Source organism: Lynx rufus, unplaced genomic scaffold (genome assembly GCF_022079265.1).
Source record: "Lynx rufus isolate CCGP_SWC_20201006 ecotype Redwood Valley unplaced genomic scaffold, mLynRuf1.p SCAF_1, whole genome shotgun sequence".
Lineage (NCBI taxonomy): Eukaryota > Metazoa > Chordata > Mammalia > Carnivora > Felidae > Lynx > Lynx rufus.
The window spans coordinates 85,099,946-85,125,938 of NW_025814823.1; the positions used below are offsets into that span (position 1 = coordinate 85,099,946).

The 25,993-nt window shown below is 36.5% G+C and overlaps 1 protein-coding gene across 1 annotated transcript; it reads right to left on the bottom strand.

Moving 5' to 3' along the window:
• Positions 1–3,102: 3,102 nt before the first annotated feature.
• On the bottom strand, positions 3,103–25,823 carry LOC124508908 (olfactory receptor 2M5-like). The gene is made up of 3 exons (XM_047075611.1): positions 25,760–25,823; positions 13,842–14,790; positions 3,103–3,370 (listed from the first exon to the last, which is right to left on the bottom strand). Exons 1-3 carry the CDS (start codon positions 25,821–25,823, stop codon positions 3,103–3,105), a joined length of 1,281 nt encoding a protein of 426 aa, XP_046931567.1.
• Positions 25,824–25,993: the final 170 nt, after the last annotated feature.

Genomic DNA, 25,993 nt, shown 5'->3' on the forward strand with positions numbered 1-25,993 from the left:
ACACTAATGAGCAGTTCTGTCAGTGTGGTCTCTTAGCTGGCTGTTCAAGGAGCATGCTTTGTGCGTTGATGTGTCTGGAGGTATTATAGAGATGCTAAGTGCAGAAAATAAAGCTTACTGCCGGCCCCCCACAACTGGCCTTCAGTAGCCTTAGAAATACATCACAAAGCAAAAAGAACAAACTCGGCAAAATGCACCAACAGCAGCAAAGTGGATCCTTGCAGTTGGCTGGGCTGAAGGCAGTCATTGCTTAGCTACCTTAGAAGGGTGCACACAGCCCAAACAGAAGACATCCATGGAGCACCTGGTTTTGGTGACTGGGGATATTGTGCTATAGGGCTCCACAGGACCTCTTCTACAAAAGTCTATTAATTGCAAGACCAGGAGATGTAGTTGACATACACAATACATAGAAGCAAACACAGTGAGCTATATGAAATAAGGAAAGAGACAAATATGTCCTAAAGGAAAGAACAAGACCAAATCATAGTAAAAGAGCTAAATAAAATGGAAAAAAAAAAACAATGTGTCTGATAAAGAATTCAAAATAATGATCATACATCCATTTATGTAACAATTAGGAAAGACCTTGGGATTGAGGCTGATGTAGAGGAGATTAATTATTCTGACTTCCAATGCTTTGATGAAACTTCAGATGTGAAGCCTTCTGTCCAAGCATCTATGATTTCATATTGTTGAGCATTCATTGGATTCATGGGGATTGCAGCTTTCTATAAGTTTGCCGTGGCCAACCAAGAAAGAAGGCATATGCAGATTCCTACAGAAATTATGATTCTAAGAAACATTTTTGAGGAGATAATAAGGCTAATATCTTTTAGAGTATAAAGTGATTTTGTAATGTTAAGAATTACTTTGGGCTGAGTTTCATGGAAGTTTGTCACTGACTGTGCTCTTGAAAGATGACACAATAATATTGGGTTATGGAATAGTTTCTCTTGCTAAATAAACAATTAAAAATTGCAATAGTCATAAAGATACTCACTGGAATTGAAGAAAGAGTGGACAAACTCAGTAACAACTTCAACAAAGAGATAGAAAATACAAAAAAAATGTCCATTGAAAGCTGAAAATTTCAATAACTGAAAAAAATGTTTTAATGTTTATTCATTTTTGAGAGACAGAATGTGAGCAGGCAGAGGCAGAAGGAAAGGGAAACACAGAAGCTGAAACAGACTCTAGGCTCTGAGCTGAAGCAGACTCCAGGCTTTAGCTCAGAGGCCGGTGTGGGGTTCGAACCCACAATCCATGAGATCATGACCTGAGTCAAAGTCAGATGCTTAGCCCACTGAACCACCGTGGTGCCCCAAATAAGAGAAATTTAAAAGTGCATAGAGGGAATAAAAAAAAACAGATTAGAGGATGAACAAATGTGTAATATTTGAAGACAAGGTATGTAAAACAAACAACTTGAACATCAAAAAGAACAAAAAAGAATAATAAAAAATGAGAATAGGTTAAGGGAAGTCAGTGTCATCATTAAGAATAATAACAGCCATATTATAGGGATCTCAGAGGGAGAATAGAGGAGACAGAAAGCCTATTTGAAATAATAGCTGAAAACTTCCTTAATATGAGGAAGAGAACAGGTACCCAAGCCCAGAAGAACACAGAATCCCTAACAAGTTAAAGCCAAAAAGGTCCACAACAAGACACATAATAATTAAAATGGTAAATATTACAATAATTAGATAATTTTTAAATTAACAAGAGAAAAAAAAGGTTACATTCAATGGAACCTCATAAGGTTATCAACCGAACTTTTTTTTTTTCAAAAGAAACTTTACAGTCAAGAAGATATTGGCACGATGCATTCAAAGTGCTGAAAGAAAAATACTACAACCAAAAATACTCTACCTGGCAAGGTTATCATTCACAATAGAAAGAGAGATAAATAGTTGCCATACAAACTAAAGTTAAAGGAGTTTATCAACAGTATCCCAGTCTTACAAAAAAATGTTAAAGTGATCTTTTTAGTGGAAAGAAAATACCATAATTAGAAATGAGAAAATCATAAAAATAAAAAAAAATCATAGAAAAAAATCAAACAGAGTCAAGGTAGGAAATTAACATTTATAAAGTCAGTATAGAGGTAAAAACACAAATGTAGTAAAATGAATTATATCTAGAAAAAAATTAGTTATGGCATTGACAAAATAAAAATGGGTAAAATAAGACATCACATGCATAAAATGGGGACAGGCAGCAAAAAATTTTGTGCTTTTAGAATGTCTTTGAACTTAAGCAACCAACTTAATATAGACTGCTATACACATAAAAATTTTTATATGAACCCAAATGCAACCACCAAAAAAACAAACCCACCCTATAATAGACACACAAAGAAAAAAAAAACAATCCAAGTATAACACTATAGAAAGCCATGAAACCACAAGAAAGAGAGCAAGAATAAAAATATAATGTTGTGAAAGAGGCCAACATGGTAGAGAAGTAGTAGGTTCTCTACTTCCCGTGTCTCTCAAACAAAGAAGTGCTAAAGCCAAAGGACTTTGAACCCCAAGAGTCTGGGAGTAAAAGAGACTGAGTCAAAAAGGGAGAAACTGCTACATCCTTGATGGCTATAGGTGGGTGATTATGAAATGAGGGAGATAAAACAGGCCATGTAGGCATGGAGGGGAGAGATCCCCTTTTGCAGAGAGACAAAGGGAAGAGGAAGAGCAGCCAGGGAAATGTAAGACTGTATCTGGACAAGAGATAAATCTTGAACTGGGACTGAGAGGGATCCCATCTCTAACTGGGGCTTTCTTCTGATTGGTACCAGCTGCCCCATTCTTGCACCTGGGGAGGAGAGGAGCCAGCCCTGGGTTCAGTGGTAGGTCAGGGACACAGTCCACAGTAGGACAAAGCAGTCCCCTCCCTGGAATGCTGTGGGACAGGACAAAGCCTGTCTGCCCCTGCCACCCCCAGTCTCCTCTAGGTGGTGAGGTCAGCAGCACAGTCTGAAGCAGGAAAAGGCCGTCCTCCCTGAAGTGCTATGGCACAGACAAAACCAGCAGGGAGCACATATCAGGCTGCACAGAGAGGTGTTCCCCAGTGCCAGAGCACATGGAGGGATGTTGAATCCTAGCCAAGTGGAGGATCAGGGGAGTCAATGGAGTGAGAAGTACCACCTGTCTGTGCCCTGGGCACAGTGAGGACATCTTGAGCAGAATGCACCAGGACCATGGAGAAGAGACTAGGGGATGGCCAATTTCCTGCCTCCCCCCCATACCACCAAGGGGGGTCCTCAGTGATGGGTCCCCGGGGGCTCATAGTGGATGTAGGACCAGTCTTCACCATTCCACGCCCCTCCACTCTGGGTAATTGCATATCTGCTGGAGCAGGATAGATGCTGTGGAAACAGAAGGATCCATCATCCAGACCAGTGCTGCTGCATAACCTAGATTAATTCTAGGACAGTTCTTGTTATTTAGACATATTCTCCCTTCCTTACTCTTCCCTCCTCTAGGCTGATTTATTCTGGTTGTTGGTTTGTTTAAGCAGACATATTTAACCCATTCTCTTGGTACATGTTCTACTCCTTCTGTACTTTCATTTCTCTCTCTCTCTGGAATAATCAAGCCATATAGTTTCTCCGTGTGGGTATCTATTTCTTCGTGTTATTTTACTTTATTTTTATTTTTTTTCTACCTCCTTTATTTTCCTTTCTCTCTCTCTGGATTAAGCCATTTAGTCTCTCTACCTGGTCAATGTTTATTTTCTCTTTGTCCCCGACCATCATTTCTCTCTTTGTATGTGCTCTTCCATCAGCACTGCCTCCACCCTGTTCTTTACTTGTAGATGGTGTTTCTGGTTTTGTGCTTTTGGATTGTTTTTGTTTGTGCGTGTGTGTGTGTGTGTGTGTGTGTGTGTGTGTGTTATTTGTCTGTGTGCTTGCATGTCTTTCTTTCCTGTTTGTTTGTCTGTTTGTTTTCCTTTCCAGGGCTACTTAAGGGAAAAATCAAAGCACACCTCGGGAGGGTCCAAAACATCATTACAAGTAGAGAAACAAAATAACCAAAATCACAACAACAGAGAGCCAGTAACACTCTCCAAAAAACACCTCCAGGAGGGCCAGGCCCTGGACAGTGTATGACTCGCATTAATATAGCAGTGCACACAGGTGCAGAGAACATAACAAGTTTTTAAAACTCATAAGGGATAGAAAACTAGCCAAAATGACAAAACAGAAGCATTCCCCTCAAAAGAAATTCCAGGAAGAAGTTACAGCTAAAGAATTGATCAAAAAAGATATAAGCAATATAACTGAACAAGAATTTAGAATAAGAGTCATAAGATTAATCACTGGGCTTGAAAATGAAATAGAAAAGCAGCAGAGAATCTATTACTGCAGAGATTGAGGAACTAAAAAATAGTCATGATGAAAAAAAATGTTGCAAATGAGGTGTAAAATACAATGGAGGTGGCCACAGCGTGGATTGAAAAGGCAGAGGGGAGATTAGGTGAATCAGAAGATAAAATTATGGAAAAAGAAGAAGTTGAGAAAAAGAGAGAGAACAAAACCAGGATCAAGAGGGGAGAATTAGAGAACTAAGTGATGTAATCAAAGGGAACAATATCCATATCATAAGAATACCAGAAGAAGAAGAGAAAGGGGCCAAAAGTGTACTTGAACAGATCATAGCTGAGAAATTCCCCGATCTGGGGAATGAAACAGACATTGAAATCCAAGACACACAGAGAACTTCCTTTAGACATAACTTGAATTGATTGTCTGCATGACATATTATAGTGAAACTGGAAAAATACAAGGATAAAGAGAGAATTCTGAAAGCAGCTAGGGATAAACGGGCCTTAACATACAAAGGTAGAAGCATGAGAGTAGTAGCAGACCTATTTAATGAAACTTGGTAGGATGAAAGGAATGGCAGGGAATCTTCAATATGATGAACAGGAAAAATATGCAGCCAAAAATCCTTTATCCACAGGTGGTCATTCAGAATATAATGAGAGATAAAATTTTCCCATAAAAACCAAAAACTGAAGGAATTCACTACCACTAAACCAGCCCTCCAGGAGATCCTAAGGGGGAGTCTGTGAGTGAAATGTGGCAAGGACCACAAAGTACCAGAGACATAACTACAAGCATGAAACCTACAGATAACAAAATGACTCTAAACCCATATATTTCAATAATAATGCTGAATTTAAATTGATTAAATGCTCCAATAAAAAGACATAGGGTATCAGAATGGAAAAAAAAAGACCCATCTGTTTGTTGTATGTTAGAGACCTATTTCAGACATGAGGACACCTTCAGGTTGTAAGTGAGGGAATGGAGAACTATCTATCATGCTACTGGAAGTCAAAAGAAAGCTGGAGTTGCCATACTTATATGAGACAAACTAGACTTTAAATTAAAGGCTGTAACAAGAGGTGAAGAAGGGTATTCAATAATAATTACGGCATCTGTCCATCAGGAAGAGCTAACAATTTTAAATGTCTATGCACCAGATTCAGGAGAACCCAAATTAAAAATAATAATAATAATAATAATAATCACAAACATAAGCAATCTTATTGGTAAGAGTGTGGTGTTTGCTGGAGACTTTAGTATTTCACTTACAACAATAGACAGATCATCTAGACACAAAATCAGTAAAGAAGCAATGGCCCTGAATGATACATTGGACCAGATGGACTTGACAGATATATTTTAACCCCAAATCCCAAAGCAGCAGAATATACATTCTTCTCGAGTACACATGGAACATTCTCCAAGATAGATCACATACTGGGTCACAGAAGAACACTCAATAATATAAAAGAATTGAGATCATACCATGCGCACTTTCAGATCACAATGCTAATGAAACTTGAAATCAACCACAGGTAAAAGTCAGGAAAACCTCCAAAAGCATGGAGGTTAAAGTATATCCTATTAAAGAACGAATGGTTCAATCAGGGAAACAGAGAAGAAATTAAAATATATACTGAAACAAATGAAAATGAGAAAAACAACAGCCCAAACACTTTGGGATACAGCAAAGGCTGTCCTAAGAGGAAAATAAATTGCAATCCAGACCTATCTCAAGTTACAAGAAAAATCTCAAATACAAAATCTAACAGCACACCTAGATAACTAAAAGCAGAATAGCAAAGACACCCCAAACCCAGCAGAAGAATAGAAACAATAAAGATCAGAGCAGAAATAAACAATACAGAATCCACAAAAACAGTAGAACAGATCAATGAAACAAGAGGGTTTTTTTTTTCTTGAAAAACTAAACAAAATTGATAAATCTCTAGCCAGGTTTCTCAAAAAGATAAGAGAGAGGACCCAAGTTGATAAAATTATGAATGAAAATGGATTTATTACAACCAATCCCTCAGAAATACAAACAATTATCAAGGAATACTGTGAAAAATTATATACCAACAAACTGGACAACTTGGAAGAAAGGGACAAATTCCTAAAAACCCATACACTACCAAAACTCAAATGGGAAGAAATAAAAAATTTGAATAGACCCATAACTAGTGAAGAAATTGAATCAGTCATCAAAAACTTCCCAAAACATGAGTCCTGGACCAGATGGCTTCACTGGGGAATTCTACCAGACATTTAAAGCCAACTTAATACCTATACTTTTCAAGCTATTGCAAAAATTGAAATGGAAGGAAAACTTCCTGATCATTCTCTGAAGCCAGCATTACTTTGATTCCCAAACCAGACAGAGACCCAGCGAAAAAAAGAGAACTACAAGCAATTATCCCTGATGAATATGTATGCAGAAATTCTCAAGATACTATGGAATCAAATTCACCAGCATATGAAAAGAACTCTTCACCATGATCAAGTGGGATTCATTCTTGGGAGGCAGGGCAGGTTCAATGTTCGCAAATCAAGCAATGTGATACATACCATTAATACAAATAAAGATAAGAACCATATGGTCCTCTGATAGATGGAGAAAAAGCATTTGACAAAATACAGTATCCTTTCTTGATGAAAACCCTCAAGAAAGTCTGGATAGAAGGAACATACCTAAACATCATGGAAGCCATTTATGAAAAACCCACAGCTAATATCATCCTAAATAGGGAAAAACTGAGAGCTTTCCCCCTGATATCAGGAACACAACAGGGATGTCCACTCTTACCACTGTTGTATAACATAGTTTTGTATGTTCTAGCATCAGCAATCAGACAAGAGGAAATCAAGGGCATCAAAATTGGCACTGATGAGTCAAGCTTTCACTTTTTGCAGATTACAGGATATTATACATGGAAAACCCAATAGACTTCACCAAAAGTCTGCTAGAACTTATACATGAATTCAGCAAAGTTGCAGGATACAAAATTAATATACGAAAATCAGTCGCATTCTTATACACTAATAATGAAGCAACAGAGAGACAAACAAAGAAACTGATCCCATTCACAATGGCACCAAGAACCATAAAATACCTAGGAATAAACCTAACCAAAGATATCAAAGATCTGTCTGCTGAAAACTATAGAAAGCTTATGTAGGAAATTTAAGAAGATATAAAGAAATGGAAAACATCCCATGCTCATGGATAGGAAAAATAAATATCATTAAAAAGTCAATACTACCCAAAGCTACCTACACATTCAATGCAATCCCAATCAACCTTGCACCAGCATTCTTCTCAAAGTAGAAAAAACAAGCCTAAAATTTATATGGAACCACAAAAGACCCCCAAAGAGCCAAAGTAATATTGAAGAAGAAGACCAAAGCAGGAGGCATCACAACCCCAGACTTTAGCCTCTATTACAAAGCTGTAATCATCAAGACAGCATGGTATTGGCACAAAAACAGACACTTAGACCAATGGAATAGCATAGAGACTCCAGAATGTAATAGAATAGAGACTCCAGAATTGGACCCACAAAAGTATGGCCAACTAATCTTTCACAAAGCAAGAAAACGTATCCAATGGAAAAAAAAATACAGTCTCTTTAAAAATTGGGTCCTGGGAGAACTGGACAGCAACATGCAGAAGAATGAAACTAGACCACTTTTCTTACACCATTTACAAAAAGAAACTCAAAATGGATGAAGGACCTGAATGTGAGACAGGAAACCATCAAAACCCTAGAGGGAAAAGCAGGAAAAACTTCTTTGACCTCAGCCTCAGCAATTTCTTAATTCACACATCTCCAAAGGCAAGGAAATCAAAAGCAAAAATGAACAATTGGGGCCTCATGAAGATAAAAATCTTCTTCACTGCAAATGAAGCAATAAACAGAACTAAAAGACCACCTACGGAATGGGAAAAGATATTTGAAAAAGACATATCAGGTAAAGGGCTAGTGTCCAAAATCTATGAAGAACTCACCAAACTCCCACCTGAAAAACAGATAATCCAGTGAAGAAATGGGAAGAAGACATGAATAGACACTTTTCCAAAGAAGACATCCAGATGGCCAACAGGCACATGAAAAGATTCTCAACATCACTCATCAGTAGGGAAATACAAATCAAAACCACACTCAGATATCACCTCACACCGGTCAGAGTGGCTAAAATGAACTAATCAGGAGACTATAGATGCTGGAGAGGATGTGGAGAAACGGGAACCCTCTTGCACTGTTGGTGGGAATGAAAACTGCTGAATCCATTCTGGATAGCAGTTTGGAGGTTCCTCAAAAAATTAAAAAGAGGTCTACCCTATGACCCAGCAATAGCACTGCTAGGAATCTACCCAAAAGATACAAGAATACTGATGCATAGGGGCACATATACCACAACGTTTATAGCAGCACTTTCAACAATAGCCAAATTATGGAAAGAGTCTAAATGTCCATCAGCTGATGAATAGATAAAGAATATGTGGCTTAAATATATAATTGAATACTACTTGTCAATGAGAAAGAATAAAATCTTGCCACTTGCAGCAACGTGGATGGAACTGGAGGGTATTATGCTAAGTGAAATAATTCAGGAAAGAAAGACAGATATCATATCTTTTCACTCATACGTGGATCTTGAGAAACTTAAAAGAAGACTATGGGGGAGGATAAGGGGAAAAATTACAGAGAGGGAGGGAGGCAAATGATAAGAGACTCTTAAGGACTGAGAACAAACTGAGGGTTGATGGGGGGTGTGGGAGAAGGGAAAGTGGGTGATGGGCATGCGGGAGGTAACTTGTTGGGATGAGAATTGGGTGTTTTATGGAAACCAATCTGACAAATTATATTTAAAAAAATATAGTGTTCAGAAATAGGACAGTGTGTGGGAAACAGCAGAAAGAGTAAAGCAGGCAGCTGCTACTAGTGGTAACACTACTTCTTTATTTTAAGGGCAGGGAGTGGTGTAAAGGGAACCAACAAAGCTGCCCAAATGGGTTATGGCCTTTTGTGAAGGAATGCAATCAACTCCTCAAACCCAGCCTGGTGAAGGTAGGGCCACCAACACTCTAAACTCTTCCCTCTGATCTGCCAGTGCCTCTCGTAGATCAAATTTAACAGGATGTCAGAATACAAGAGAATTGGGGTGATAAAGCCTGAGTAGGGGTCCATACTGGTCAAGAGAGGGCAGGGTCAAATATGGACTACCTAGCACAGACCCCATGACAGTGACCCATAGCATATGGGTGCTTCCTGTCCCAAGGCCACCAAAGGAGATTTGTCAATAACCTGTGAGGCTGAAGTAATATGTCTCCCTTTTGGGTCCAGAGATTTAAAACTGCATTCTTTCAGTATGCATACCTTTGAGGTATGGTCAGAATTGGATTACATCTTCTTACTGATATTCTTCCACCTCTGTTCAAACTTCTACTATCTCTCACTTTAAATATTGCAATACTTTTCCAATTGGCCATAGATAATGTGCTCCTGATGCTGTCTTACTGTGTCTCCTATCACTTTTTCAATGAGTCTGGTGTCGCCTCATCAGTGTCCCTTGAACATGCTATGCCCACTTCTACACCCAAAGTCGTTTTTAAATTGTTCTTTTGTTTGAACAATATTTTCCTAAATGTACTGTCCCTCCTTTACTCATTACAGTCTCTGTTCAAATGACCTCTAATCAAAGATGCTTTACCAGGTCATACTGTATATGAAGGCATCCCATCTCTATCTTTCCTCCCTGTTTCTCTTTTCTTCATGTCACTTATCAGCATGTTACATATTGAGTATTTATTATTTCTCATATTCCACAACTAGAATTAAGTTCCATAAGAGTAGTGCTTTTCTTGTTTCCACTGCTTTAGCTCCAGTGCCTAAAATAACTCCTGCCATATAGTAGGTTCTCAAAAAATATTTCTCAGGGCGCCTGGGTGGCTCAGTCGGTTAAGTGGCCGACTTCAGCTCAGGTCACGATCTCGTGGTCCGTGAGTTCGAGCCCCGCGTCGGGCTCTGGGCTGATGGCTCGGAGCCTGGAGCCTGTTTCACATTCTGTGTCTCCCTCTCTCTGACCCTCCCCCATTCATGCTCTGTCTCTCTCTGTCTCAAAAATAAATAAACGTTAAAAAAATTAAAAAAAAATATTTCTCAAACAAAATGACCATAGTCTCTGATGTCATATTGACCTGAAATTTTATGAAGAAACCCTGATGTTTGTTCGTATGTCAACAAAAAGTTATTTGTCACCACAAAACTGCTCTCTTCCTTGATAATTTTCTCTTTCAAATTTAGAGTTAGTGAGGCATGCTCAAAAACAATTGGAAAAAAAAACAAGACTTTGACCAATCACTCATGTTCTATAGTGATTTTAGTTTTCGAGATATTTCATATGTAATTTTGTATCCCTTTGACTTTTTATGGTAAGTTGTAGAATTGGTGATTACAATCTACATATCTAATTTGTCAAGAAAGCCTCAGCTAATTTCTTGTGGTGATATGACTGATACTGCTATTTTTAATTGTCTCAAGTCAGAGAACCATTTGAAAAGTGTTTGTCTTCAAATACATCCTGCCCCCTCCCTGCTACAATTTAATGTTTATTTTCCATTTGTAGTATCTCAGAGTCTCTGTGCACCTGAGATTGTGGTCATCGTGTCCTTTTCATAAAAGTTTCATCTTCCTACATCTTTTTTTTTTTTTAATTTTTTTTTTCAACGTTTATTTATTTTCTGGGACAGAGAGAGACAGAGCATGAACGGGGGAGGGGCAGAGAGAGAGGGAGACACAGAATCGGAAACAGGCTCCAGGCTCTGAGCCATCAGCCCAGAGCCCGACGCGGGGCTCGAACTCACGGACCGCGAGATCGTGACCTGGCTGAAGTCGGACGCTTAACCGACTGCGCCACCCAGGCGCCCCTTCATCTTCCTACATCTTAAACCCATGGGATTCAGTTTCCATATTAAAGCAATTTATTCAGTTACAAAATTTTATTTTCATAGTATATTTAGTAATGTGGTTGATTTTTAAATATTTTATTTATTTACAGAAGATGTTTGAGTTGTTCCACAACAGATATATACATATAGGATATCTGTTAAAATGGAAGAAGAAAATTAAAATCATGAATATGAGAATGGGAAGAAACAAAAGAACCATGATTTAATTAGAATTGAATCATAATTCCTCTGAATAATCATGTACTTAACTACTTTATTTAATTATTTTCCCCTAAAGGATTAAATCCTCTTGTGTAAAGGTGCTCCTCCAACAATAGTTGTTAGAACCACATAGTTTAAAGTCCAAGATGAGTGCCTTCCAGAGATCCATCTGGAAAACTATTTGCTGTGAACTTCACATGGTTAAAATGTTCATTTATGAGTTACATATAAAAATAGAACTCTTTGTAAAAACTGTTAAACATAAATAACATGCTTTATGAACATATATGATTCAGCAGAAACTCTTCAGCTAGCACTATTTCCTCATTTAAGTATTTCTCCCTTCCTTCCTAGCATCATCTTCTAAATTCAATCTTATCTGTGGATTCCCCTTAGAGTACCAGAATATTATGGCACCACCAACTGGGTAGTGACAGACCATTGTAGTACCTATTAAATGACCCACTCCTCCAATTTGAGATGAGTTAGAGATAGTTTTTATTTTATTTTATTTTTTAGAGAAGTGGTATTTTGAGTCAGTTTCAAGTGAAATTCTCAGGGTCCTTTCTTGAACCATATTCTCTCAGCCATTCCTCTAGTAATTCTGGAGGGGACTTTTTTTTTTTTTTTTCTTTTTTTTTTTTCTTTTTTTTTTTTTTTCAACGTTTATTTATTTTTTTGGGACAGAGAGAGACAGAGCATGAACGGGGGAGGGGCAGAGAGAGAGGGAGACACAGAATCGGAAACAGGCTCCAGGCTCTGAGCCATCAGCCCAGAGCCCGACGCGGGGCTCGAACTCACGGACCGCGAGATCGTGACCTGGCTGAAGTCGGACGCTTAACCAACTGCGCCACCCAGGCGCCCCTGGAGGGGACTTTTTTAATATTGTTGGCACAGTTGAAATTTAACACAAATAATTTAAGTTTTTCCAAACTCACCTTTGTAATACAATCTCTGAAATACAATGTCTAATTGATGGCTTCTGAGATATTTAAGAGAAAAATAATTAGGCTGTTAGTTCTCCTTCTGAGTGTTTCCTATTCACTAAAAACCTGCTTTCCTGTAATTTCACTCAGTCACTTCTAAAATAAAAAGGCAAGGGTGCCTGGGTGGCTTAGTCAGCTAAGTGTCTGACTCCTGATTTCAGCTCAGGCCATGGTCTCATGGTTTGTGGGATTAAGCCCCCCATTCAGCTCCTGTCAGCATGGAGCCTATTTGGGGTTCTTTCTCTCTCCCCCACCCTCTGTGACCCTCCCCTGAGTGCACTGTCTCTCTCTCAAAATAAATAAAAATTAATTAATTAATTAATTAATTAAATTTTAAAAAGGAACACATGTAATAAATTCCTAGTGTTCTACCTATGTAGTATATTTTTGACATATATCAATATTTTAGAAAACTATGATGCATCCTGCTTAAAATTTCATTGTGTTATAAATATTTTCAATCATTCATATTTTATATAACAAATCTGAGTCTTCTTTACTTTCTCAACCACTGTGTGCTCAAATATTTAAATTCTGAAGTATTCCAAACATAAAGTTCATTCTCTACTATCTTAAAAAATAACATCAATTTTTGCCAGCCACCTTAAAGATTATTTTGCAAGGTTGGTCTAGAAAAGGGGGTCAATAATTATATCAGTGACTCACAAACTTTGGTAAACATGAAAATCACTAAAAGGTTTGCTAGTCAGATTCTTAAGCCCAATTTAACAGATTCTAATGATGTTCATCTGAGATGGGTGCAAAATTAGCATATTTTGTGAAGTCAACAAATGATTCTAATGCAAAAGTTCAGAAAACCACTCTTTGGAAGCACTGACATAGATTGAAGATTGTATTTTTCCAGGATTAAGAAGAATTAAAATTATGTTAGGGAGAAAAAAGAAATACTGGTAACTTTATTTGATTCCTGATGATTTATCATGGGACTCATTAATTATTTTTACCAGGGAATTATCCTGAAGCACAACCTAAATTCTAGGTGATTATTTTGCATTCTAGATATGCAGACACTGGCCTTTCTTTCATGGAATCAATATGATGCTTTGGAAATACTAAAATTCACATTACCATCAATTGTAAATCATGAAGAGAATTGATGTATACAGTCCCTTGTTCTTTATCAGCACATCATCTAGAACAATTGGACAGAAATTTTTAGATACAGGGAGGAAAAGATAAACATTTTTTTTTCCTTCAGATAAACTCAGTAAGATTAGTTGACTTTACCAGGGTTTGAAGGGATTATTATTTAACAGACAAAATGTCCCTTTGCTGGTACATCTTTATATTGCCTACAGCTGATATTGGGATTTCTGCCATTTACCTGGAGGACTGACACCACCCCATTAACTTTTTCAGTGCACTTAGAACTTCCTTATTCCTGAGACTGTAGGCAAGAGGGTTTAGGAGAGGGGTGAGGACAGTTCCAAACAGAAAAAGACCCTGATTTAACTTTGGAGTCTTGGCAGAACCAGGTCTCATGTATATGCACAAACCTGGACCAAAATAGAGACCCACCACACAGAGATGAGAGGAGCAGGTGGCCAGAGCCTTGTTCCTACCTTCTGGGGAGTTCATTCGGAGTACAGCAAGGAAGATGAGAACATAAGAAGACAAGATGAGAGATAAGGGCAGGAGCAGAACAAGGATGCTTGTTATCACCACTGCCTTCTCATAGGCTGAGATATCCTCACAGACGATCCTAAGCACAGCCATAACTTCACAGAAGAAGTGGGGAATTTCTCTGGGGCTGCAGATATTAAAATGCAAGGTAAAAGCCGTGTGGCCCAAGGAAGTAAGTGCCCCTCCAACCCAAGACATAGCAATCATCTGTAAGCATACCCTAGGATTTATAATGGCTGGGTACCGAAGAGGATTGCATATGGCTACATAACGATCAAAACACATGAGCGTTATAAGGATGCATTCCGCAATGGCCACCGTCAGGGAGAAGAAAATTTGAGTCCCACAAGCCAAGAATGATATGCTCCGCCATCCAGAGAAGAAGTTGGCGGCCATCTTGGGGATGATGCTAGAGGTCAAAGTTAAGTCCATTAAGGAGAGCTGACTGAGCAGGAAGTACATGGGGGTGTGGAGATGGGAGTACAACCAAATGAGGAGGATCAGAAGAGTGTTGCCAGTGAAGGTTGCCATGTAGATCAGGAGAATGATGGAGACCATGGCTGAAATGTATTTAAATTCAGGGAAGAAGCCCAGGAGGATGAAATCTGTGGGTTTTGTCTCATTCCTGCTCCTCAAGGCTGTCTGTAATGCTAACAGGAAGAGAGGAGATTTAAAAAAGGAAGAGATTTTTTTTTAATATCGTAGAAATGAAGCATTTTCTTATTAAAGTTTAAGAATAATATTGTAATAACAATGGCAAATATGAAAATAATCATCCATGATCACTTGAATCAGTTTTTAATATTTCTTTCTACATTACTTATCCATGCCCTAATGTACTTCTAGAAACCAGAGTGTATGTATTATAATGCATTCCATTAATTTTATTTTATGAGACTTATTTTCATATATTAAAAGAAACTTTGGATAAATGTAGTTGTTTTTTTCTTACAATTGTAAAATATGATGATGTGTTGATAAGTCACAATTTCCAACTGCCCATTGTCCAGTTTTTCATAACTTTAGAAAATTATGCTATTTCCATTCTCATCTTCTCAGTGATTTCCTTAATATAAATTATATTTATATATAATATAAAAATATAAATATATATATTATATAAATACATACAAAATATTACATATATATGTATATATATATATATATATATATATATAGTATATTTTTGAGAGAGAGAGTGAGCACAAGACAGGGAAGGATGGAGACAGAGACTGGGACACAGGATCCAATGTAGGCTCTGTGTTGACAGCAGAGAGCCACATGTGGGACTTGAACTCACCAACAGTGAGATCATGACCTGAGCCAAAGTCCCACACTTAACTGACTGAGCCACCCACATGTCCCAATAATATTTTTGAGGAAAAATTATAGATTTTGTTTTCCCATGAAAAAAAATCACTGTTAATTTAATTTATAGAAGGATTTTTCAAAATTTTAAAATACTTCTACTTTAGTCAAGCCTTTTGGCTCTGGGCACTTAGGGGACATTATAATTTCGGAGAAAATTGATCATTAGGCCTGTGCTTTGTGTTACACACATTTATGGTTATTTAAGTTTTTAATCTAATTGGTCTGATTTTCTATCCAGGGAAACTACTCATTGTATTTACATGGTTTATAGTAAATTCAGATTATGTATTAATGAGGGAGAAAGTTTTGTTTCTATATGAGCTTGTAGGGTTCTTGCTCTTATAGAATTTGTACTGTCTTTAACCTCTAGCTACAGCTGTTATGCCATTGATGGGCGCAGAGAAAAACTTTAGGTCTCCTTTCTTTCAAGTTTACTAACTTTATCCTTTTTAGATTATCTTAGCTCTATTTAATCCTCTTTCTAGATATCTATAAAACACTCTAAATATCTATACAACTCTTGCTGAGTCTATAACAAAAGGGAACACACCCATCTCTTTGTATGGGACTCCTATAACCTTATTACAAAAACCTGGCGATGATAGTACAAGAAAGAGAAATTGTATTCTTGCAAAAAGTTTCCAAATTATTTTTAAAAAGAGTAAATTGACCCTAATTGTGTATTTAAAAAAACATAATTACCTGAATTTAATGTAAGGCAAGATTAATATCAGAGTATTTCTAAAGTTAGTTCACCAATTAGAACAAATTAAATTTTAAAAAATGATATGCCTTTTGCATTAGTTACAAAAGCTTGATAGAATTTACTAAATCATGATTTAAAAACCTACCTAAGTAACGTGTAGTAAAATAAGAGACTCCAATATCCTATTCTATTATCTCCTTGGAAAACTGTGACATTCATTCATGACATTCTTGAAAATATCATTTCTAAATTGTTAGGATACTCCCCTCTTCTGAAAGCTGTGTATGTATGTATGTATGTATGTATGCCAACTGTAAGAGGGAGATCCAAGTTTCCTTTGTTAATTACAAAAAGGACTAAAAGAATCTGTTGCCCGCATCCACCCAGTACCCTCTCCTTAGAAACAGTGTGTTCAAATATTAGGTCATTGATTACTTTTCTAATACTTGTGCAATTTGATTTCAATTCACTGCTTCTTTCCAGATACTTCATTTTGATTTGCTCACCAAAAATAGTAACGACTTTTGGATGCAGAAATTATGACAACAAAAATATCCAAGTCTGTTCTCCCTTTGCTCACACTAAGAGCCTCAAACTTCTTGTGAGAATGAGAAAGCCTCTGTGGGTTGGTACTGCCAGAAATAGTCATCTGTTTTCATATATCCATACTTTATTACAGCATTCTATGTTGATCGCCTTCAAATCAACTGATCACATGCGAATCAGACCTGCCTTCTGTCACTGGGTGTTTGATTGACTTGATGAGTTAGCCTGCTTTTAGATATGGAGATAGTTTAAGATAAAAATAATAATAGTAATAATAATAATAATAATAATAATAATGACAAAACTTGCCATCATGCATCTTACTTTCTCCTGCCTTGGAGTGAGTCTTGGTGTAACCAGTGGGTTGTCTGTGCTTGATATAGAGTCATCAGATGGCGAGGAACTGAATTTTCAGAATGGCTAGATGTTTCAAAGTTGTCTAACTTCTCAGAAAAGCAAAGCAGGGTTCTGTGACTTCAGTGCTATGTTACACAGTTTCTGATTCCTAGCTCAAGTGCTGTTTCCTGAAGCTTTTGGGTATCCATAAGCTTGGCTAAATTCTATTATAAAATTTTCTTACAAATTCTATTCATTATAGCCTGGGCTGAAACCTAAATTTCATCATTGTCTGTGATTATATATTTTAACGTATGCCTTGTCCCTTAAACCATGAGATTTATGATGCAAGGAACTGTCTTTGCCACATTCCACCTTTTCTCTTTAGATCCTTCATGTTGCATTCATTGAAAATGAGTTAAATACATCATCAGCTTAGGGATGGAATACTAGATATTGTGCATGGACCAAGTAAATGTTTTTAGCACAAACATTTTTCTACCAGAAATTATTGCTTTATTTTGACTTATGATCCCTTATAGGCTTTAAAGCACTTTCCAGAATTTTATTTTGTTGAAATATATAGAAGGGGGCTCGACATTATTATGTCCACTTGAGAAATGATATAAATAAAGTACCAGGTCACAGTCTAATAACACTGTCCTATTTCTGAGCAAATTATCCATTTCCCAAGTTGAGCCTTACAAACACTATTGATAAATATGTGTTAGCATAAGCCTATTTTCACAATCCAGAAAAATTGAGTTACTTCCTCTATCAAGGGGCTTACCTTGTAATTTTTGTTCAGTCATTAAAATTTCTTAGAAAATATAAAATGTTCAAAATTCCTATTGCCAATTAATGTTGAATGTATTGTTAAAGAAGAAAACATAAACTATTTTAGTAGGAAAAAAACAAGTAACTCTGTAGGACTTGAAAAGCTGTCTCTCCTCAGCCTGTTGCTTTGTGAGCAGAGCTGGGATCTGCCTAATTCCTCAGTGCCCTGGGGTTTAGTGTGGAATGTCTTCTCAGACCAAACACTGCAGCTTCATGACAGCCCTTCCAGTTTCTCATTAAGAGCTGTGGTATTCAAATGTAGCAATCTTCTCCCCATGATATAATTAGAGTTTTTCAAAACTATCTATTAGAACAGGCTTAGATTCTTTTTTTTTTGTCATCACTTCTATTATTTTCCCAGAGGTCCAATTTATAATTCTTTGTCTTTTAGTCATCAATCCCATACAACCATTAAACAAGTTATTGATTTTTTTTTCCTTTCTAACATCTCTTATTTTCTCCTTACTTTGTATTCCCAGAACTAACACTCTAAAACTATTTCCCCTTTCTAGAATCATCTCCTTTACCTTATCTCATAGCTACATTTTCCATTTTCTTCAAGGTCAGATTTAAGTTTGACCTCTCTAGGAAAGTCTTCTTTTATGTCCACAGTGGATAACAACATATTTTTCTTAGTTAATTATGATATATATCTTTTGGCTTATTACCTACATTGTATTGTTACTGGTCTCTTAACATGCTCTTACAGTTAATAACAAGATTTTAAACTCTGGAAAGCCTAGGATTTTGCCTCAGTTTTCCTTTCGTTTCCTATTCCTGGTAGGTTTATTCTTACATTTCATTAAATCAATGAATGCTATACTATATGCTTTAAATTAAAAGTGGAAAAAAATGAATTCACTAAAGCTTGTTAAAATGAAAGAATATAGGGGTACCTGGGTGGCTCAGTCAGTTAAGTTGCTCACTTTGACTCAGGTCGTGATCTCATGGTGGCTCCTGAGTTTGAGCCCTACATCAGGCTCTGTACTGACAGATCAGCCTGGAGCCTGCTTCAGATTCTGTGTCTCCCTCTCTCTCTGCCCCTCCCCTGCTCATGCTTTGTCTCTCAAAAATAAATAAACATTAAACATTTTTAAAAAGGAATATGAGGAAATTGTTTGGAGAGAATTTATTTCTTTCCACATACTTGTTCTTTCTTTACTAACCCTACAGTCACCTTTGTTACTGCTAATACGGCCACATTTGAGCTTCAATCAAGTACTTTTGGACACCCAATCCTATCACGCTACTTTTTAAATATATTTTCCTCTTACAAATGGATCCAAATAGATCCCTGATTCAAAAGAAAATCAAATGATTCATCAAACTAGATACTTTTAAAACGTTAATAATATTTTAAAATAAACTTTTTATTTTTTGAACAGTTCCAGATTTATAGAGCAGTTGACAAATAGTACAGAATTTCCATACATCCTTCATTCAGTTTTCTATATTGTTAACATCATACATTACTATGGAACCAACATTGGTTCTTTAGTAAAACTAAGAACCAATATTTGTACATTAATATTAACTAAAATCTATACTTTATTCAGATTTCACCCATTTTCCATAATGTACTTATCTTTTTTCAGATTTTTTTTAAGGAGATCACATTATATTTAGTCAGCATGTCTCCTTAGGCCCCTCTAGGCTGTGAGAGTGATTCAGTCCTTGTTTTTAAAGCCTTGACCATTTTGAGGAGTACTGACAGGTGTTTTTAACACATCCCTCAATTATTTTTTGCCTGATGTTTTTCTCCTCATTAGACTAACATTATAGGTTTGGGGAAAGCAGATTGCAGATGTAAAGTGCTCTTGTCATGTCATGCTAGGGGTACATGATGTCTACATGACTTATCACTGATGATGTTAATCTTGGTTACTTGGCTGAAAGTACTTGTAAGATTTCTCCACTGTAAAGTTACTCCCCCCTTCCCTGTTATATGTCCTACTCTTTGAAAACAAGGCACTAAGTGCAGTTCACATTCAAGGTGGGAGGCAGGCTAATGTTCACCTTTTTTGAGGGGTGGACTATCTACATTAATTGTTTGGAATTATCCTATACAGGAGCTTGGTTTTCCTTCCTTCCTCCCTCCATCTCTTTCTTCCTCCCTTCCTTCTTCCATTCTTTCTTCCTTACTCCCTCCATCCTTTCCTTCCTTCCTTCCTTCCTTCCTTCCTTCCTTCCTTCCTCACTCCCTCCTTCCCTTTACCTTCCTTCCTTTCTTCCTTCCTTCCTTCCTTCCTTCCTTCCTTCCTTCCTCACTCCCTCCTTCCCTCCCTTCCTCCTTCCTTTGTTCTTTCCTTCCTTCTCTCCTTTTCTTTCTTCTTTTTTTCCTTCCTTCTCATAGTGATTCATTTATGTCACTATGAAGTCACAGACTTCATACTGTGCAAAAATCATATTTTTATTTTCCATTCTTTGAAAAAATAACAAGTGCTATGTATAGCCCTTAACTACGTTTTTTAACATTAAATTTTAAGATATGTATTTACATGCAGTTATGAAAAATAACACAGAATGATCCCATTTATGCTTCACACACTTTTCCCCAATTACAGTCAGGAATTGATGTGATCCACTGACTTTATTCACATTTCACCAGTTTTATATCCATTCATTTCTATGTTTGTACATTATATGCAATTTTCCCCATGTGTAAATTTGTGTGACCACCAACATAGGCAAGATACAAAATAATTCCAGAACAGGAATCCCTCATGCTATTTTTTTTAAATAGTAACAGCTACCTCATTCTCTCCTCTTCTGTAGCCCCTGACCCACTAATCTGTTTTCCATCTCTGTAGTTTTGTTATTTCAGTAACGTTGTATGCATTGGGTAATATATTGTGTGACTCTATGATATTTGCTTTTTTTCCCCATCTAGTATTATTCCTTTGAGATCTATTCAAGTTGTACATTATATAAGTCACTAATTTACTTTAATTGCTAAGTAGTAATCCATGCTATGGATGTATCACAGTTTAACTATTCACCTGTTGAAGAAAATTTAGGTTAGTTTGGCCATTAGAATTAAAGCTGCTGTGAGTACTTATGGGTTTTCTTGTGTAAACATAAGTCTTTATTGTCTAAGATACATACTCAAAAGTGCAATTGAAGGATGATAATTCCAGAATGGCTATGCCATTTTATATTCCTCAAACAAATGTGTGAGATATCTGAATTTTCTACCATCTTTCCATCATTTGTTGTCACTACTAATTCTTTTAGTTCTTCTTGTAGGTGTAAAGTATATCTTGTGGTTTTAATTTACATTTGTATAATGGCTAATGGTGTTGCACATTTTTTCATGTGTTTGTTTGCATCTATGAATCTTCTTTAGTAAAATGCCTGTTCATGTCTTTTGTTTGGTTTCTCATTAGATTATTACTATTGAATTAAAAATCTGTTATATATTGGTCTCCTGGGTAGCTTAGTCAGTTAAGGGTTTGACTTTTGATTTCAGCTCAGGTCATGATTTCATGGTCATGAGATAAAGCCTGACATGGGGCTCCCCATTTGGCATGGAATCTGCTTAAGATTCATTCTCTCCCTCTCCCTCTGCCCCTTCCCTAATAGCAGCTTCTTTCTCTCTTTAAGAAAAAAAAAGTCTGTTATATATTTTGCTATAGTCCTTTGTCAGATGTGTAGTTTACACATATTTCCTCCAAGACCATAACTGTCTTTTCACCCTCATAAAAGGGTCTCTTTCATTGTAATAAGAACACATAACATAAGATTTACACTGTCAACAAATTTCTAAGTGCAAAATACAAAATTGTTAACTTCAGGCATACTGTTGTACAGCAAAGGTCTAGTTCATCTTGTATAATTGAAATTTTATATCTGTTGAAGAGCCATCATGTTCCCTTCCTCCAGCCACTGACAACCACAATTCTGCTATCTGTTATATGAGTTAGACAATTTTAGATACTGCATATAATTGGAATTATACAGTATTTGTTCTTTTGTCAATGAATTATTTCATTTTGCATATGTTCTCCAGGTTCATACATATTGTCACATATGAAAGAATTTCCTTATTATTTTCTTTTTCCATTTGTCTGTTGATATACATTTAGGTTGTTTTTACTTCTTAGCTACCATGAATAATGCCACCTTCCACAATTATGAAAGTGCATATTTTTCTACAAGATCCTGATGTCAAGTTACTTTGGATAAATACACAGAAGTAGGATTGCTAATCATATGGGAGTTTTATTTTTAATATTTTGAGAAATTTCCATAGTGTTTTACATGGAAGCTGTGTCATTTTGTATTCCAATCAACAGTATACAGTGGTTTCAATTTATCCAAATTCTTACCAAGATTTGTTATTTTCTGTTGTTGTTATTGTTATCATTGTTGTTGTTGTTGTTGTTATTTTGGAAACTGGCCACCATAACAGGGATGAGGTAATATTTCTTGGTTTTTATTTGCATTTCCCTTATGATGAGCATCAGGGAAGGACATTGAATACCTCTTCATATAAATGTTGCTATGTCCTCATAGAGAAATGTTTATTAAATTCCTTGCCCACTTTTGGGGCACGTGGGTGGCTGAATGGTTAAGTGTCTGACTTCAGCTCAAGTCATGATCTCCTGGTTCATGAGTTTGAGACCCACATCAGGCTCTGTGCTGACAGCTCAGAGACTGAAGCCTGCTTTGGATCCTGTGTCTCCCTCTCTCTCTTGCCCCTCCCCTGCTCATACTCTGTCTCTCAAAAAATAAATAAACATTAAAAACATAATTAAAAAATCCCTTGCCCATTTTTGAGTATTTTATGTTTTCTTTTCTCTTTCTTTCTTTCTTTCTTTCTTTCTTTTTCTTTCTTTCTCTTTGTTTTTTTGAAGAAGTGTTTTTTTTAAATATATATTTGTAATTTGTTTCATCAGACATATTGAAAGAATATTTTCTGCCATTCTGTAGCTTGCCCTGTACTTTGCTGATTATTTTCTTTTGGTGCAGACGCTCTTATTTGATGTGATCTTACTCATCTTTTTTTTTTTTTTCTTTTGTTGTCATATACAAGGAATAATTCCCAAGATAAGTGTTATGAAGATTCCTCCTGTTTTCTTCCAGGGGTTTGACAGTTTTAGGTCTCACAATTTTTCTCCTTTTTATTAAATTTAAACTTTAATTAACTTATGGTGAAATACTGGTTTCAGGCATAGAATTCAATGATTTACCACTTACATTCAACACCCAGTTCTCATCCCAAGTGTCCTCCTTTGTACCCATAACTCATCTAGCCCATGCCCTCCTCACCTCCCTCCATCAACCCTCATTATGGTCTCTATCATTAACAGCCTCTTGTAGTTTGTTTCCCTCTTTTCTCCCCCTGTCTTCCCATACATTTATTTGTTTTGTTTCTTAAAGTCTGCATATGAGTAAAATCATATGGTATTTTTTTAATCTGATCAACTTAGTTCACTTAGTATAATACATTCTAGCTCCATCTATGTCATTGTAAATGGCAAATTTTCATTTTTTGATGGTAGAGTAATATTCCATTACATTTAAATGTATATATTTACACATACACACGCACACACACACACACATATATATATATGTATATATAATTGTTTCTTGATTGCTTTTTCTGTCTAGATGATCTGCCCATTGCTGTATTATATCATAATTATGGGGTATATCCATAAAGAAGAGCTAACAATTATAAATGTTTATGCACCTAATTTGGGAGAACTCAAATATATAAAACAATTAATCACAAAAATAAGCAATCTTATTGGTAAGAATGTGGTAATTGCAGGGGACTTTAAAACTCAACTTACAGCAATAGACAGATCATCTAGACAGAAAATCAGTCAAGAAACAATGACCCTGAATGATACACTGAACCAAATAGACCTGACATATATATTAACTTTTACCTTAAAGCAGAAGAATACACATTATTCTTGAGTGCACATGGAGCATTCTCCAAGATAGATCACATACTGGGTCACTAAACAGCCCTCAATAAATATAAAAGAATTGAGATCATACCATGCACATTTTCAGATCCCAATGCTATGAAATTTGAAAACACCACAGAAAATTTTACAAAACTCCAAATGTATAGAGGTTAAAGGACATCCAACTAAAGAATGAATGGGTCAACCAGGCAATTAAAGAAGAAATTTTAAAAATATATGGAAACAAATGAAAACAAAAGCACAACAGTCCAAACCCTTTCGGAGGCAGCAAAGGCAGTGATAAGAGAAACGTACATTGCAATCCAGGTGTATCTCAAGAAACAAGAAAAATCTCAAATACAAAAGCTAACAGCACCCTTAAAGGAACTAAAAGCAGATTAATAAAGAAACCCCAAGGCCAACAGAAGAAGAGTAATAATAACAATCACAGCAGAAATAATATAGAATCCAAACAAAAAGAACAGATCAATGAGATGAAGAGCTGGTTTTTTTTTTTGTTGCAAAAATAAACAAAATTGATAAACCCCTAGCCAGACTTCTAAAAAAGAAAGAGAGAGGTCCCATAGATAAAATCACTAATGAAAATGGATTTATCACAACCAATCTTACAGATAACACAATGACTCTAAACTCATATCTTTCAATAATAGCACTGAATGTAAATGGACTGTATGCTTCAATCAAAATACATAGGGTAACAGAATGAATAATAATAAAAAAAATAAGACCCATGTATTTGCTGTCTACAAGAGACCCATTTTAGACATGAGGACACCTTCAGATTGAAAATGAGGGGAAGGAGAACCATATATCATGCTATTGAAAGTCAAAAGAAAGCTTGAGTAGCCATATTTGTATCAGACAAACTAGATTTTAAAGGTTGTAACAGGAGATGAAGAAGAGAATTATATCATAATTACAGGGTCTATCCATCAAGAAAAGCTAACAATTATAAATGTTTGTGGACCTAATTTGGGAGAACCCAAATATATAAAATGATTCATCACAAAAATAAGCAATCTTATTGATAAGAATGTGGTAATTACAGAGGACTTTAATGATATATTATCTGTATCTGTTTTGATCAATTCTTTAGCTATCATTTCTTCCTGGAATTTCTCTTTAGGAAAATTCTTCCTTTTAATAATTTTGGCTAGTCTTCTGTCCCTTATGTGTTTTAAAAGCTTGTTATGTGCTTTGCACCTGCAAGCACTACTATATTAAAGAGGGGCCATACACTGTCCAGGGACTGGCCCTACAGGAGGTGATTTTGGAGGGTGTTACTTGATCTCTGTTATTTTGACTTTGATTACTTTATCTCCTTACTCATAGTGATGTTTTGGTCCCTCCACAAGATGTGCTTTGATTTGTTCATTGAAGTAGCCCTGGATAGGAAAACAAACAAACAAAAAACAGAAAATAAAAAAGCAAACACAAACACACACACATAAACAAACATTAAAAAAAAAAAAACAGAAACACCAGCTATAAGCAAACAACATTGATGATGCAGTGCTGATGGAAGAGGCCTTATCCTATACAAAGAGAGAAATGACAGGGGCAGGGGAAAATAAAATAAAATAAAAATTGACCAGACCGAGAAACTATACGGCTTATTCCAGAGAAAGAGAAAGGAGAATAAAGAAGGAGGTGTAGAACGTGTATCAAGAGAATGGATTAAATATGTCTGTTTAAACAAACCAACAATCAGAGTAACCAGACAAGAGGAGGGAAGAGATAAGGAGAAAAGTAAGGAAGAATGTATCTATACAATTAGAATTGTCCAAGAATTAAATCAGGCAATGTAACAGCTCTGGTCTGGAGGAGGGGCTGTCTAATTTCTCAGCGTCAATCCTACTCTTGAAGATATGCAGTTACCAAGTGTGGAGGGGCATGGTTTGGTGTAGGTGGGTACTGCCTCCACTGTGGGCACTTTGTCCATTCCCTGACGCCCCACCTTGTTGGTGATGGGGAGAAAAATGGTGACAACCCTGTCTCTTCTCCATAGACCAGGTGTCCTAAACCACTCTGTTCAAGCTGTCCTCATTGTGCCATGGGTGTAAACGAGGCAATTTGCCCCCCTCCTCTGACTCCCATGCCTCCCTGGTGCTT

Excerpts from the sequence above, each read along its gene's own strand:
- LOC124508908 (XM_047075611.1), bottom strand. The coding sequence starts at position 25,823 with ATGGACAAAGTGCCCACAGTGGAGGCAGTACCCACCTACACCAAACCA. Across the intron at positions 14,791-25,759 it reads ACCATGCCCCTCCACACTTG|CATTACAGACAGCCTTGAGG; the intron begins GTAACTGCATAT and ends TCTTCCTGTTAG. Across the intron at positions 3,371-13,841 it reads GGGTGGTGTCAGTCCTCCAG|CATCTATCCTGCTCCAGCAG; the intron begins GTAAATGGCAGA and ends CTGTTTCCACAG.